This window comes from Amblyomma maculatum, chromosome 11, assembly GCF_055883805.1.
Source record: "Amblyomma maculatum isolate TAMU_Amacu chromosome 11, ASM5588380v1, whole genome shotgun sequence".
NCBI lineage: Eukaryota > Metazoa > Arthropoda > Arachnida > Ixodida > Ixodidae > Amblyomma > Amblyomma maculatum.
Window position 1 is genome coordinate 30,335,284 of NC_139354.1, and position 17,553 is coordinate 30,352,836.

Sequence of the window (17,553 nt, forward strand, 5' to 3'; positions counted from 1 at the left end):
TGATATTGAGTGCAACTGGTACTGATGTGGCATGGAGTGATGATGATAATAAAAACAGTCCTCACCCAGGTCCTGGCCGTGTGCGTCCATGAGCTCGTTCAGGAGGCAGCAGTCTTCGAATCCCTACAACATAATTTATTTATTTATTTATACAAATACCTCACAGGTTCCAAACATGGAACATTGTGTGAGGGGGAGGGGTTACAGTGTATCAAAAGAAACAATGGTACATAGTTTAAAATACAAAGGTTAACAGTAATACAGGACTAGAACTGCAAATAAGTATTAGAGCCATGGGAAGTAATAAACCGAGGATTATGACATTATACAATAGTTAGCGGCATTGGACGAAATCAACCTGCACACAGTGAACGCAATATAAAAAAAGTTATTCTGACTGCAACATAAGTACCCGATCATTTTCAGCATGAGAGCCATTTCGAAGCCCTTCAGATTTTACAAACATCATCACAACCGGACAAAAGTGGCGTTCCTTTTTTTTTTTAAAGGTCCGCTGAGCGCATTCATTCCTCCAAAGTAGACCTATGAATCCGCTTTCAGACTGTGGTTTCACAACTCTTCAGGGCAGCCATGTGCATGCTTCTGACCGAGACCCTTGCTGCAGTCAAGACCTTTGCTCCCTGTCTCGCTCTTACCGCGATTCCATTTACATATCTGACGCTTTGGCCAGTCGACAAACACTCAAGGAGCTATTAGATACATTTAGTTTGCCGTTACAGCTTACCGCTACCGTCTAACGCTACCGCGCGAGCGTCAGTACGCATGCGCAGATCACCGCGAGGGCGACAGATGGCGCCACGTTCTTGTCAAATTCCGGAAGAAAATGATTGCAGGGACCAATCAACGCATGCTGTGCTGGCTGCGGTAAGTGGCAGCGGTAAACTAAATCTTCTAGCCTGTCGGGGCGCAGAATTGTCCGGCAGTTAACGCCACGTTTAATTGCGTTTTGGCAGATAGGGTGCTGAAGGGCGCGCTGTTATAGGTATCCGCGCTCGCGGGAAGCGCCTTTTTTCGACTGCAGGGGCGAGTTTACGACCCTTTGTAGTTTGTTACAACCGAGAGGTACAGTCCCGGTATGTTTTATCTGAGACGCAGTGCCTTACCCTAAAAAATCTCGACGGTGGGTCATGTGCTCTCAGCACTCGTAAATGCGTCCGTTCATTATAAGCTGCTTGACTGTAATATTAAAGAGCGAGCACAGCTATGGGGAATAAAATAAAATTACGAGGTACTTTACGAGCTAAAGTGGTGAAAGGCGAAAGCCTGTGTGGTGCATTCTGCTGCGCAACTATTACAGATAGTACGATGACTGTTGCTACGAGTAAAGTGAGGGACTACTGTTTCACATTCTGTTAGTGCATTTATTCAACGAACTCTGCTTGGCACGGCGCCTACGGCGCCTTGTTGCTTGTTGCGCCTTGTTGTGATTAAGTACTAATTAATTTTTGATTAATTATGGATTTATTAGTGCTTGAGTACAAATTAGTTTTTGACAGATTAGTGATTATCATTCACAATAGCTTTGACTTGTTAATTGCCCATATCGTAATGGCGCTCTGATTGGTCGAGAGGTTTGTGACGTCCTCCCGCATCGGCATAACAGCGGAGGGCTTACGCTGCATGTATGCTCTCACTCACCGCATTCATTCCCTGGCCGTAGAAAGGAACCATGGCATGCGCCGCATCGCCCAGGATCAGGGACCTGTCGGACACGTTGTATGGCTTGCACTAGAGGGGATCGAAAGATGTTTTTACACTGTTAAGCAGAGATTCATGCAATGATTTATTCATCGCTGCAAACAAGGCAGCTCGAGTCTGCTAGCTAACGTTTGAACAAAACCACTGACGAAGACAAGACGCGCAGACTAAGTCTTTGTCATGTATATACGTCGAAAAGTTTGCCAGTGGATTCATATTGCCTTTTCACTCCTTTCTGTATAGTTATACGCAAATGTAGATTAGGTTCCCTATTGAAAATGAAGGCTAATCGCGGGGCTAGTGAAAAGATTGTTAATTATCTAGCCTCTCACGCGCTTCGGGCTTTTCATCTCCTTTGTAAGAACCATTCTGCACAAATTGAGCTGTTTCTATACCATTCTGCACAAATTGAATCTATACGCCAACGTACCTTGATCATCACCATTGGCGACGCCGGAACAGCGAAGAAGCTCTTGACCAGGTGGTCCCTTTGCGGCAGCGTCGTTTAGGGCACGGAAGTTCCAGGTGTGATGGAAAAGGAAAAGCAATGAATAGGTATGCTGCCAAGGCGATCTAAACGACTGGTAGTGCAGTGGGTGGGAGGATGGAGTCATCAGCTATACCATTCAACACCGAGTATATATTCAGTCTCATGGCGCTCGAAGTAGGCTCGGAAAGCGCTGGTTGAAAGGATGTCACGTAAGCGTATACTACAGGCTAACTGCAAGAACACGTATGAGTATAATAAAATGGATACATATATACGCGTAGGTTCTTGGTCAATACTACGAGGTGGCGGCTTTAAACGCAGTGCACAGTTAGTGGAGGACATCGGGAGTTTGTGGTATTAATGAATAAATAACCGCTATTTTATTATGCATAAAATAGCGGTTATAGTGGTTAACAAACTGGGCATTAGTAGTCCATCCTGAGCGATGCTCGAAAGGAAAAGCAGGCTATGACTTTGCGACATCTCCGAGTAGTTGGATGCATTTAGTACGATGCACATCATATATGATGTGGCATTTTTGCAGTATGTGGAAACTCACACTTTTAACAACAAAGTATGGAACCACTGCTCGATCACCGCTCCTTATTTTTTGTTGTTAGTTTTCGTGCTTTTGGAGATGTTTGCCACGTGCGCGTTTATCTGTTGATTGTTCCACACAAATCATCAGCTTTATGTGCGATGCTTCCCTGTGTCTCCTTATGACTTCGTCGTTTAGTGGTAATCGCCCCTAGGTATACATAAACCGCGCCCTTGATTCCAGACAAATCGCACCAGCCAATTATCGAGGAAAATTTCTTTAATAATTAAAGATGACCCCAGTAAGGTACTGACTTTCCGATGAGGGGCACGGCGTCCGGGAAGTACCGGTCGAAGAAGGCGAGCAGTTTGTCCCGATCGCTGAGTCCCTCGAACACAGCGAACGGCATGAACAGTGTGGCGGTGTACGTCTTGTCCTGGTTGGGGAGCGCGATCAGCATGAACTCCCCTCGGGGCCAGATGTGCAGGTAGTTGACCTCCATGGCGAACTGCGACAAGCACCGCAAATACGAGGGTGCACACATATGAAGAACCAGAACCACGGTACGTGGTCTCGACCCTACACTCTGCCAGCAGATATACTGCCTGGGCAGGCAGTTCTTTGTCAATTCTTTCGTTGAACGTGCTCCGAAACCTCGGTACACTAGCGCTCGCTTCACGCTGCGGTCGGAACCCAAACCCCAAACTCCACAGCCACAGAGACATGTACCGCGATGGGTCCTAGCTGTCTTCAATTTACTTGAAAACCGTCAGTTATGCACATCTGTAGACATGTGCGAGCAGGACCTCTATTAGAAGTAAATATGTCAATGTTTAATTGGAAGAGAGCTCACTGAACACCATTATATAGGCCGCACGTGTAGGCTCGACCGAGGGCCGGACTTCGGGTGGTTCCCAATATGCCGCTATATTAGAGAGATTTAGCTTACCGTGATCCGCGATACGCTGCCATGATCCGCCACCACGCGTTCCATTGCACATGCCCAGATCACCTTGACGCCGATAGATGGCGCCACATACTTGATGTCGGCACATAGACCTGCCGCGTCGGGACCAATCAGCTTGTGCGCCCCGCCCACGCGCGGTAGAGGGTCACGGTGGCGGATCACGGTAAGCTAAATCTCTCTATTGGCTGGGCTGAACAGCAGGTATATTTTATCGCACGTAATTCTCACCGCTTCGACTCGTCTGTCACGATAGAGCGATTGATACCCTCACAAAAGACCTGCTATATCTATACGTACAGAAACATGTGATAGCCATTGATATGCTCTATAGTGACATATAGAGCAGCTTGTCAATGAAGAGAATATTAACGGCCTCGCCCCTTCTGGTCCACAATGCAGTTCAGTTCAGTTTATTTTCCTTAAAGAGCCCTATTCAGAGCTATTCTAACCTCCGGCATTCGGATGCTGCTTTACCATCCATGTTTCCTCACTGGTCAGTGAACTAGCCCATGCGTAATTCTAGGAATCAAAGTTTCTACACTGACAGGTTTACCTTAACAAGCTCGACTTTTTGAACTCTTTCAGTGATTATCCAGTGCAAAATTAATATAACAGAGACTACTATCTTAATACCAATAATAATAATAATAATAATAAATGCATCACGATGCCATGCGGCCTTAGGGTAGGTTTGGAAACGATAGAGTTTGTAGAAAATACTAATTATTAAGTTAAATTTTAACTGTCGGCTAATCTGGGATGATCCCGCCAATGCTGTCATCAGTAGACTTTTTCGAGTCGCGGTTATGCTTAAGCCGCATCGCCCCTCTTTAGGTCCCGCGTGAAATATGCCCATTTCTTTTGGGTAACGACTGAAGGTATTAATAAAAATACAATACGCATGCTACAGAGGAAGGCTATATACGTGCTTAATAAAAGCCGGTTACGATGTGTGAATACGTGCGATTTATTAGGCCAATTTTATGCTGTAAAATTATCTGAAATATGTGTTAGGATTGCTGAAAGATAAAAATTAAATTAAAGCAAACTGTAGCTTTCATGCGCGACACTGCACACATTTCGATAAAAGGTTAGGTATACCCTAACAGACACAGGGAATTAAATGTGCCACTTCATACATCAGACGGGTATTTTGTGCAATATGCTCCATGCCGTTGCTCCTTTATGTGTTTTATTCTCTTTCTTTTCTTTTTGTTTGTTATCGTGCGTTTCATTCATTCACCTCTTTCCGCTACCATGTATATGTTACCTTTTACGCCTGCTGCCCTGCAAAGCAGCGGCCAAGGGTCACGTCAAGCCACTATTTCCGGCTTTTTTTCTCCCGACCATCTCCGTGTGTACATGAGAAATGAAGAATTGAGCATAAGATGGTACGCTCACGCGGTTAGCGAATAGGGACGCGTCGTTGTCGAAAGTGTCGCTATCTTCCTGAGCCCGAACCATATGAATAGTGGAAACGCCGGAACCGGAAGTGGCTCACATTTCTGGTTCCGGTGTTTCCACCAGTTAGATAATTAGAGGTCAGGAAGACAGCGACACTTTCGATAACCACGCAAATTCAATATACGGATCCGGGATCCACCAGCATATATTTGTGCTTCAGTACATATATGTATCCTGCTCGTGCCACGCGGTGGCCTTTTTGCCAATATATTCACATAGCGTACACAAGAGCCCCGTGCACGCATTACCTCTCCGTCGGCGGTGGGAGGGATGCATAGCTCGAGGTATCCGTGCGGGATGTAGGTCTGCGAGTAGTTGAACATGGGCCGGCGCAGCATCTGTCGCCTCACCGCCGAGTAGGCGCCGTCGCAACCGAACACGGCACGGTGCTGGCGCCGCACTTCCTTGCCGTCGGGCCTGCAGCGACGGGGAATACACGAAAATTCAGGCGTTTCTACCTGTCCAGTCCTTGTACGCTAGGCCGGATCGACGCACGGCTGCGACGCTATCTACGCATGCGCGGGCAGCCAGAGAGTATGGCTAAGAGAGCCGTCAGGAGGCAGGATAAAATACATTATGTGACTCCTTAACGTTCTTCAAGGATTCAACCAGACCTGGCCTAGCCTTACCTAAATATCTCAGTTTTCAGGGAATCTGTGTTTGACACGTACGTTACATGGCTTCAGTTCAGTTCAGTCGTTCAGTCGTGTCCGACTCTTCGTGACCTTATGGACCATGTCACGCCACGCTTTCCGGTCTCTCACTATCTTCCTAACATCACATAACTTCATCTGCAGCGCCTCGAGGATGCCATCTAACCATCGCGTTCGCTGCCTACCCCTTCTCCGGCGACCCTCAACCTTTCCCAACATCAAATCTTTTTCCAGCGACTCCTCTCTTCTCATCAGATGACCAAAGTAGCTGAGCTTTAACTTTAGAATTTGACCCTCCAATGAGCAGTCAGGGTTTATGGTCGACAATATCGACTGATTTGATATTCTGGCAGTTTATGGAACTCTCAAGAGTCTCCGCCAGCACCACAATTCAAAAGCGTCAATTCTTCGGCGGTCAGCCTTCTTCACAGTCCAACTCTCGCATCCATACATCACAACTGGAAAGACCATAGCACGAGTTATACGGATCTTGGTTGGCAGACTAATGTCTCTGCTCTTTCGTTGAGATATCGCTGTTTTGGGTAGCGACAACTCAGGTTGAAACACAGGCCCTGTCTACATGCGGCCTTGAATATAACAGAACAGCGCTCAGGAGCTCTGCTCCGCAAGTTGTGCCATTGCTGGCTATCTGTATCTATCTCATCTTTCGTGAATTCAGTAGCGATGAATTTTTCATCCAAGAGCCGAAACTGGAGCGACACTCTCCCTACTTCAAAAATTTGGACAAGTCAGCCTCAAAATTTTACAGCTTTGCTGTAAGTATCGCTATAGAGCTAGGCTTCTTGCCTGTCGTTTCATCCAAATGATATCTGCCGACCAGCTCACCCAGTTCACCACACTGTTTAATCGAATTGGATGTGGACAGGGTGCGACTAACGAATTGTGGTAGCCTTTAACCCAGAAATTAAAATCGCGGGTCTGGCATAATGCGAATGCAGCTGTGCAACCTCAATACTGAAAATCCGTTGAAACACGTTTCACAAAAGCCATGCCTATATTTCAGCCTAAAAATTACTTTTTTTTTTGCACGATCACATCTTGATCAAAATCTGCCATACCTCCAGTCAAGGACACACTAAAGGATGTTTTGTGAGATATACATTCGCCCTGCCCGAAACCTATCATTTGCCGTTGCGTATACTGGAAAATTTAGAGGCGATCGAATGTTTTCCAGCTGCACTAAAAAACAAATAAACCAAAGAAAAGTGTGCGTGCAAACAGCAGTTGCTAATGTCGTTCCAAGTTTACCTTGAATAAATAAAAAAACAAAAACGAAACGTCGAAATACGAAATCTTCAAGGCCATTTCGAAATTATATTGCACCGGATTAATTTCTGGATAGCGATTCACGAGGGCGAACTTGATATAGATTATTCTGCATGCAGCAAAATTAATGCGAAGGCGTGCCTTCTGGTGTACCTCCACTGCAACTGACCTAATTTGCAAATTATTCCCGCACTTTAGATTCGTACCGCGCGCTCTAGATATGTGACTAAAATAATGGAGCCACTTGCGAAGTCAACGCCCTTCTGCATCTACGTTGGAAAGTAAGGCTTTTTTCAGGGTTTTCCGCCTAGCTTGCTAAGCGAATGTTAAGTAGGCGGCATATGTCTCAGTGTCTCCCCCGCACATATCACGTACGGTGTACCGAGCAGATGAAACAACGCCTAACGTAGCTTGCACTGTGTGAAACGATCATTGAAACGCACCAAGGAATTGTGGACTGTGTGAAGCTTCTTTCTTTTTCTTTTTTTGGTGAAAAAACGCATAAAGATAGCCGTTTACCTTACATGCGCAGGAGGCGAAATCAAAGCGAACGTGTAGCTGATAAACAAGGAAACAAAGTACACATCCACGTTTGACTCATGCAATAAAACAAAAACTTGAAGCGTAAAATCCGGTTAGCTATATGATGTTAGCGCGCTGGAAAATATACCGCGTGCTCTCAAACGCACAGTTATGCCTAGCTAGCCTATCTAGCTGCATTCCAGATGCCTGCGGCCAGAGGCGGCTTTAACATATGAAAACATATTAGTGTGAAAACCGCCTGCATTCCAAAAATGAAAGGAGGAGAGCTAACGCAGTTCGATCATGTCAGCGCGACTAGTGCTCGGTAATCGTACCCAGAATTATTGGACATTTCCTGGGAAAGAGTTTTTTAGATACATTTTTGTTTTTCACACGATGTTTAATATCACAATAGCAATCCAATATGTGCAAAAATCTTCACTCAGCATGCTTCTAAATTTTCTCGATTAATGTTCAAAAAAGCACCCTACTACTTTCCTACAGCACACTTGACATTTTTGTTGCCGCGCGTAGGCCGGACTTTGGAAAGCAAAATTGTATTATGAGTTGGAAATATAGACCACTACTATAAATATGCTCATAAAAATAGCATATGATTTTTTTACTGTTACCTCACAATTATTTAAAAATGCACTACGTTTGTTTCCTAGAGCAGCCTGCTATGAAGACTAACTTCAGGAGCAAAATTTTTCCAGGCATTGAAAGTTTGGACCTTTTATATTAATATTCTGACAGAAATATCTTCCAATATGTCAATGTGGCATCAAAACTATTTTCAATATGCAACATTTTGGGTTTATATGACAGTATTTACTCGCCGTGAGCCAAGTCTCTGCAGACTTTCAACATGTGGCGCCGTCTAGCGCAGCAAAGGCGATCTGGGCATGCGCAGTGGAATGCGCGGGGGTGGATCACGGTGATGTATCGCATATCACGCTGTGCTAAATCTCGTCATTAAAAGCAAATTTTTGCGCGCATCGGAGGCTTACACAATTCCCATCAACACGTGCCTAGAAGTATTTGATAATGTCTCACAGTTAGAAGTGGCCGTTGGTCGTCACGGGACGTACACGTCATAACGGTGGCTCACTCACCCCCGAAAGTTTAGGTCCGCGCGATCCAGGTCGGCCGACTGCAGCTTGTGCCGGAAGTGGAGCCGCACGTTAGGGTTGGCCTCGCACGCTGAACGACCACACGAGAAGAGACCGGAAAAAGCACGCATTAGTGATGATGCACTGATGACATACGCTTAACAACTCTGGACATATTCCTGAGCTACATTATCTGTGCCCATGCCCATAAAAGAAATAGCACCGTTCACATTATTGTACGCGAGCAGCGTCGACCAAGACAACACCAGATGCTGGCATCAGCACACGGAAAGGGCTTAATTTTATTCTTTATGAGTGGCAAATCAGGATATTCCACACGACCACCGAGTGCACTGTAGCCATCTCGAAACGGGGAAAAAAAGTTATACCTGAACTACGCTTATTCATAGCGTGGAGAAAGTTTATGAATAAACAGCGAATAAAAAGAGCACACATTGGATTAGCACACTTGATCGTAGGATATCTATAGATAAATAAAACCGAAGAGGTTTAAGGGCAGGTTGCAGAAGCCACCTGCCGTGGCTGAGAGGTGGCAGTTTCGCCTTTGCTCTTGCGAATGAGAAATGAGAGGGATTAAAAACAAAAATACTCGGATATAACGAAAGTCTTGCCTAAAATACATAACGTAAGACTCGGCTGTAACCAATGTATTTAATATGCTCATAATTACTACATAAGTGGAGTCGAAAAAGCATGTGCTTCAGCATAGCCTTTGCATTAATCAAATTGATCGCCCTAATTTTTTTTTTCAGCAGAGCCCGCATAGTCCTGATCGCAAATGAATAAAAGGCGAACCAACCGCGCATTATGTCGTCAAGCGAGCGGCTTTCACACTAAATCTTGCTGTTTTGTCTTCCTCTATCTCTTTCTCACTACCGTTTTCCCTCGATTGCCTCATACCCCTTGCTGGTATGTGAACAAAAAGTAAACGGAAATTGAAGTTTATTTCTCTTACACACAAACTCTTCGAAGAATCCTCAAAGCATGCATGTGTGCTGCCCTAGGAGAAGAATGCACTACTCTCTGACAATTAATTTAAAGGTCGCGTGACTCTATTTGGGATACTAGCACAGAGCCTATTATCCCCTAACGACCCACAAGCACTCACCTGACAGCAGCACTTCATTCAGGTAGCGCCGTCCGACGGAGAATATGCTCTGCAGCAAACAACAGCACTTGCGATTAGCGTCACTGCAAGCAAGCCGTTTTTTTAGTTTGATATTTTTTAGAATCTTCACGGCATACTGAATAGTCTGCATCAGTACTTAGGTGTATGCATGACGCACTTTCTCGTGAAATTATACCATCTCCGGATCTTATAGTCGGATACAACTTAAGAAAATGGGGCAGATGCCCGCTTAGGTGGCCCTGTGCACGGCCGCTCAATGGAGGCTTGAGCGGCCGTGCCCTGTGTGTGTCAAATGAAAATAGAATCACCATTCTTTAATCGTATTAACCACGGCATCATGAAAATCGTTTGATGTTATTACCTTAATACCTTCTCTGAGGGGTATCTGCCGCTTTTATCTTGAGTTTTAATTGACTATAGTGTGATAAGCTATGCTATAAAAGCAGGATAACTTTAGCTGCAGTGAATACGGACTAGTAATGCTTGCCTTGGGACACGCTAGAACAGGAAGTATCGATATTCCATGGTATTGTGGGAATAATTTGCTCTCGCGCGTTAGAGTTAAATTACTTTAATTTATTACACGCCTCGGTACATTTAAATACGACCTTAGGCAAAGCATGCAAGTATTGCGTTTTCATTGCAAAACTATAGGACGACTATTAACTTAATCTCGGGCGAATTCTGGCTCTCTCCCTTTTTAAACTGCGACGCGTGTTATGACCAAAGGGCGTCGTTCACATTCCCGGTTGTCTGAGATGTTATCTCCTCCGCAAGACTTGGCTCGGGCGTGCCTTGAATTCATTACGTACACGCGACACCGTCCAGATGGCGTAACGGGCTTCGCAGTCCAAGATAAGTAAAAGTGACTCGCTTCCCCTCAATTCTGTAGAGGAGGAAAATGGGCGAGGTTTCGCGGGTACTGTAGCGGGTACTTTCTGGTGCCCGGTCTCAATTGCACGAGCCTTGAAAATAATGCCTGGCCAGAGTAAATGTTGATATCGGTACATAATGATATTGACTATAGCGCCACCGCCGTAGCAGGAGCCAAGCGAATACAGGCTGCGGAAATTTCGCAAGCTGGGATTCTGAGCGATTGGCTTGGGTATACAAGTTGCCACGATCGACTACAGCGAATTCCCATGGTAGATGTGCAGTGCGATGCATTTCCCATTTTCACTAGGCTCATGGTGAATAAGTCGCGTCTGCGAGATGTGTAAGCGAGATTCTGCGAGATTCCGCGAGATGTGTCCTCAATTCTGTAGAGGAGGAAAATGGGCGAGATTTCTCGAGTACTGTGTAGCTTTCTGGTGCCCGGTCTCAGTTGCACAAAAGCGAGCCTTGAAAATAATGCCTGTCACGCGTAAATATTGATATCGATACATATTGATATTGACTATAGCGCCACCGACATAGCGGGAGCCAAGCGAATACAGGCTGCGGAAATTTCGCAAGCTGGGATTCTGAGCGATTGGCTTGGGTATACAAGCTGCCACGATCGACTACAGCGAATTCCCGTGGTAGATGTGCAGTGCGATGCATTTCCTATTTTCACTAGGCTCATGGTGAATAACTCGCGTCTGCGAGATGTGTAAGCGAGATTCAGCGAGATTCCGCGAGATGTGTCAGCGAGACGTCGCAATAGTTTCCGACGTCAATATAATTTCGTTGGTAAGGACGTCGTAACATATGGCATGACAACGAAGCCAAACAAAAGAAAGAAAGAGTAGAAACAATTGTCTCTTACGGGAAAAAGGGGGTAAGTTCCTGTGTGTATATAAACCTCTTGTCAGGCATATTTGGTGCGTCATTGCCGCCAATTTCCCGAACAACAGCTGACAAGTTATGTGGGACACTTAAGCTCTGCCTTTAAGCGTATGACGCGAGAGCGTAAGCTGCCAGCCGACATATAAAGCCCCGCTTTAACCGAGCCGTATGAACGTAAAAGGTATAGCGTGAATGCAAGGGAGTCATCACCCTCCCATATGAGGAGAGGCGAGTTGTCAGCTCCTGCCAGACTTAACGTCAGGCGGCTCTACGGCCAGCAGTGCTCGATCATGTTTGCTGCCAGCGCCACGTTAGGCATCTTTCGCTCGAAAAGGCAACGCCGGCGTTCTGTTCAACGGGGCCTTTTACGCTATCGCGTTAACATATGCTCTTCCGCGCCTCTGCGCATGCGTGGCTTTCAGTTTTAGACTAAAACCTCAGTTTGCCCTATTTTGTGTTGCTCGAGGGAAGTGCATCGGTCTATAGCTTCCTATGCCGCTCAAATTATGATTCACATTTAAAATGGAGGCCTCGCTCACGTGTTGTCGTGTGCTTAGCTGTACTAAAGGGGGAGCCGGAAGCCCATGACCGGATAATTCCTGCTATGCGCATTACATTCTTCACTCCAAATCATTTTCCTCGTATGAATAATGGTAGCCGCTAAAGCACTGGCGCCCACCAATATTTTAGCAAGAAAACAATTGCGAGGCTGCGCCTACAACAGGATAATTTAGTGTCGCCTTCGCTCATCCCTATTTAACCCTGCATCAAACGGGCTTATCTATTCCGGTCAACATTCATTCTCACTCAGACACCTGGCTAACTGCCACTCACTGCTGCGTTTACTTCTTTTTAACGCCGTTGCCTTAGTGGACCACCTGGTGCACTAAGGGTCTGTTCATCCTTTAAAACTCCCTCTGAAAACGAGTAAAACCGGTACTATTTTCTAAAGCAGTACAACAGCACACAAATAGAGACGAACAACCCCCTTCAAACATCACTCCTTGAAAGCAGTAAAGACGTGCCGTGTTCAAAGGTTTGGTTTGGTTTGTGGCGTTTAACGTCCCAAAGCAACTCGGGCTATGAAAGACGCCGTAGTGGAGGACTCCGGAAATTTCCACCACCTGGGGTTCTTTAACGTGCACTGACATCGCACAGCACACGGGCGCCTTGCTTTTCGCATCCTTCGAAAAGCGGCCGCCGAGGCCGGGATTCGAGATCCCGCATCTTTGGGAACAAGAGTCGAGCGCCGTAATCACTGCGCTACACCGGCGGGGTGTGCCGTGTTCAAACTGCATGTGCTGAATAAGTTCAAACTGCATGTGCTCAATAAGTTCAAACTGCATGTGCTCAATAAGTTATTAGTGCAGCACCCGTCCGACTTGAAACTATTAGACGCATGCGAACGCCATGAAAAAAATTGCGTGGGTGTTCATGTACTCACCTGGCCTTTTCGCCCGTACGGGATGGGTTTTCGCGTGCCGTCTGTGTTGTGTATGAGGCGTCCGTGCATAGGAATGGCGTGCCTCTGGATGACCTCTTCTTCGAGGCCCACGAGCGCCAGGGCTGCCCGGCCGCGCACCGACAGCGCCAGGTTGATGCTGCGCCCCGTGACGTGCTCCTGCAGCCGAATGTCTGCACAAGGTGCGAATGCGCAGCAAGAGGAAATCAACGGTACGCCACTGTGACCAACTTTCACAGTCTAATCATACGAGTTTGCCAACGTTAACTTAAATGCTGACTACGACCTTCGGACGGTTTTTAGACGTTAGCACATAGTGACGTCCCGCAAATGTCCTCAATCACGCAATCCATACATAGGCATGTATCCTCTACAAGTACATTCGCCGAATGTTGAGATTTTTGGGTTTATCACTGTGCTGATTTTGGTTAGTATGCCGCATGAGAATTTCCGCAGCTGATGTCAGTGCAGCGGGGCTGCCATCCTGGCCAGTTAGGACAGTAAGATGGAAACATTGGTAGTCCATTGCATCAACCATTTCAAGCTAGTGATCCAGGAGTCACAAGTGCTCTCGGTTTCATGGTAACGTCACGCGTTCGGAGAGAGCGTCACTCACTCACTCACTCACTCACTCACTCACTCACTCACTCACTCACTCACTCACTCACTCACTCACTCACTCACTCACTCACTCACTCACTCACTCAATCAATCAACCGAGCAACCAGTATCGTCCTGGGCCCGTATTCCGAGTTTGTGTCGTTATCGAAGTGTCGCTATCTCACGTGACCTCGAGTCATCTCATTGGTCGCAACGCCGGAACTGGGTGTTGCCACTACGGAACCGGAATAGATGGCAACATCATGTTCCGAAGTTTCGACCAATCAGATGACTCGAGGTCACGTGAGATAGCGGCACTTCGATAACGACGCAAACGCGGAGTACGGGCCCTGGTGTTTATGTAGGTGTCGCGAACGGACACTCGTTCTTGTTACCATCAACGGCAGAAATATAACATCTGCGCATGCTAACACTGGCACTGCGTAAACCATTAGTGTGCTTTAATTTGAATGAACAAAAAGGCCCATTCATGATGATACACTGGTTACACAGGTTATGATATAGGAAGTGGATAGTTCCAAAGTGGAGTCCGCAGCGGCTTCGATGGGAAGCAGGCTATGGAATGTTGGAGAATTCCAATGGGCGATCTGGAGCAAGTTTTTTTTTTTTTTTTTTACTCGTGCACGTTTCAGAGGGCTATTCGGATTTCGGCTCGGAGTTCTAATTTGACCCCGCCGCGGTGGTGCAGGGGTAAGACGCACGACTACTGTGCCGGAGTACCCGGGTTCGATCCCGACCGCGGCGGCTGCGTTTCGATGGAGGCGAAACGAAGAGGCGTCCGTGTGCTGTGCGATGTCAGCGCACGTTAAAGATCCCCAGGTGGTCGAAGTTACTAGCCTCCACTATGGCTCCTCCTTCTCTCTTTCCGCTTTCACTCCCACCTTTCCCTCTTCCCTTACGGCGCGGTTCAGCTAGGTGTCCACAGAAACAAGTGTGACAGATACTGAGCCTTTCTAATTGGACCCCGACGCTACGGTCCCTAGAATCCCTCTTGCACCTTCGTGGATTCAGAGTAGCGTGATTCCGTTCTCTCAACGGTAGGGTCCTCTGAGCAGCGTCACCTGGCGACAGATAGCGATTGTAAAAATGAATAAAGTCGCATTTGAAGCCTGCCGTGCTCATTGCCTAAGTGGTGCATTAGATTAGCATTACTTACCTGAGCACTTCGCGAATAAAACATATCGTCGAATCTGTTTAACCCGCCGAGAGGCAACCAATGAGGAGAAATAATTGTTGCGGGTTATGCTGTTTGCCTGTATAATAGTATTGATCTCTTTAGTTACTTCGTTACAAGGAACGCCATACAGAGCAGGAAAGTCTCCCCCCCCCCTCTCCCCCACCAAAAAAAAGAGAGAGAGAGAAAAAAAGCTCCGCTGTTGGTGCGAGATCAGTTCTAAAAATGTTACAAGAAATCTGTTGTGACAAAAGTTTTTCTCTTTTTGGGTAGAGAAACGCTTCAAGATTTGACAGAGGAATGCTTTGCAGACGTTTTTAGTTTCAGCGCTATGCACGAGACGAGGAAGAGAAACAAACACAAGAAGTCTCGACGATTAAGATGCTATTTTTAGCACCGCACAGAATGCACGTGGCATAAAACAATCAGCCTTGGGTTGAACAATGTGTTAGTGCTCGACGTGTCTTCTGCCTCTGTTCTCACCTATTGTTCTGCGCTAGCGTCGCTGACAGCACATTGTTTTGTATCACGCAGAATGCATACCTCTGTGACTGATATATATTTTTATGTCGGTTTAAACAATGTACTATTACAGACTGTCGTATAGTTGGTCCCCGTATCGCGTGTTCGCTGAATTTCATGACGTCACTGTACTGACATGCCTAATTATTTGTCTTGCTGCCCTTTAAAGGTATCTGCAACTAATTAGTCTAGCCGTTAATCGCTGAAAGTATTGAAAAAAAAAAATCTGGCTGAGAACAAAAAAAAAAAATATCACAATCTTTCGGCACAAAAATGGTGCAAAAAAAGCCCAGGAATGCGGAGTACATAAGTGCGTTGACACTGAAGTTGTGGCATAGAAGGTATGAACAAAATCCTAAGCGACAGCTTACATTTATCAATTGTTTCCCGAGGAACTTAAATTAAGAGGTGAGTCTACATTTTGGCGAGGATAAAGAAAAAGTTAATTTGTTCACAGGAAGGGAAAGGCGCAGTATCTGTCACACTTGTTTCTGTGGAGACTTAGCTGAACCGCGCGGTAAGGGATGAGAGGAAGGTGGGAGTGAAAGTGGAAAGAGAAAGAGGAGCCGTAGCGGAGGGCTACGGAGTAATTTCGACCACCTGGGGATCTTTAACGTGCGCTGACATCGCACAGTACACGGACGCCTCTTCGTTTCATCTCCATCGAAACGCAAAAAACAAAACAAAAAAGAACAAAATCAAAATTTGGCATCATCCCTTTAGAGGACGTGTAATGAAATTGCTGTTACACGGCTTTCGTCTCGCAGAAGTTTGGGGTGCCGTTGGTGCCGTTGCCTGTTTTAACTGTAGTGATGCACGGCACTGCTTTTTCATTTATAGGGGCCGTCAGTGCTTACTCGATTGCTTGACGCGTAAAAAATAATTTCGATCTTCTTTTTTTTTTTTATTTTGGTGCTCGGCCGTGGACACCCGAGCATGATCACATTCTGACTCAGCGCAGTGGTAAGACGCCCGACTACTGTCCGGAGTTCCCGGGTTCGAACCCGACCTCGGCGGCTGCATTTCGATGGAGGCGAAACGAAGTGGCGTCCGTGTGCTGTGCGATGTCAGCGCACGTTAAAGATCCCCAGGTGGTCGAAATTACTCCGTAGCCCTCCACTACGGCCCCCCTTTCTCTCCTTCTACTTTCACTCCCACCTTCATCCCTTCCCTTACGGCGCGGTTCAGGTGTCAACAGAGTAAGTGTGACAGATACTGCGCCTTTCCTTTCCTGTGAACCAATTATATTATTCTCTTTAAGGGTTGAAAAATTACTGTTGAAAGCAAAAAGTGGCGAAAAAGGTCGACACAAGCAAAATGACAAACAAAGTGACTGATGAGCTACTATGAGAGAAACTGAACAGTTCATATATACTGACTGCTCGGCGATATTCTTGGGGTACAAGTGTATAAATATTTCAGACAAGGTTTTCTATTTTCCGCGTTTGCAAACGGTGTTTTTCTCTTTTTTTATTTTTTTATTTTTTTTCCCTTTGTCAGGGACGTCTGGCTTGGGAGGCACATAGTTATTTTTTTTTGTTAATGCTACATAACTATGTCTTCGTCAATGCTTCCTTTTGATTCGCCAATACGTATTTTTTTTTTTCAATATTATGCATTAGCAATTGTAGAATGGACAATGCTTCCAACAAATTTATTGCGCTTCCACGTGTACCTCTCAGATGGTGCTCCTAATCATAGTAGAGTCACTAGATAAACTATCAGAGACTCAAAGCGGTATCACACACACACACACACACACACACACACACACACACACACACACACACACACACACACACACACACACACACACACACACACACACACACACACACACACACACACACACACACACACACACACACACATCTACACACGCGCGCGCGCGAAAGCACAAACATTAAGGGGACAGTTAAGTGCCACCTTAAGGGTTTAATTCGATAGCAGCCTACATGTGGTTAAATTGGTTCACAGGAAGGGAAAGGCGCAGTAACTGTCACACTTGCTCTGTGGACACCCGAACCGCGCCGTAAGGGAAGGGATGAAGGTGGGAATGAAGGTGGAAAGAGAGAAAGAGGAGCCGTAGTGGAGGGCTACGGAGT

At 46.1% G+C, this 17,553-nt stretch overlaps 1 protein-coding gene across 1 annotated transcript in view; it reads right to left on the reverse strand.

The window, feature by feature from the left end:
• cn (Kynurenine 3-monooxygenase cn) overlaps window positions 1–17,553 on the reverse strand; it is a 42,406-nt gene that overhangs the window by 7,128 nt on the left and 17,725 nt on the right. Inside the window, exons 3-10 of the mRNA XM_084585624.1 lie at window positions 13,114–13,304; window positions 9,882–9,930; window positions 8,756–8,843; window positions 5,427–5,595; window positions 3,062–3,255; window positions 2,150–2,207; window positions 1,660–1,749; window positions 66–123 (exon numbers count right to left, since the gene is read on the reverse strand). Of these exons, the coding sequence (XP_084441750.1) occupies window positions 66–123; window positions 1,660–1,749; window positions 2,150–2,207; window positions 3,062–3,255; window positions 5,427–5,595; window positions 8,756–8,843; window positions 9,882–9,930; window positions 13,114–13,304 (897 nt within the window). The remainder of the gene's footprint in view (window positions 1–65; window positions 124–1,659; window positions 1,750–2,149; window positions 2,208–3,061; window positions 3,256–5,426; window positions 5,596–8,755; window positions 8,844–9,881; window positions 9,931–13,113; window positions 13,305–17,553) is intronic.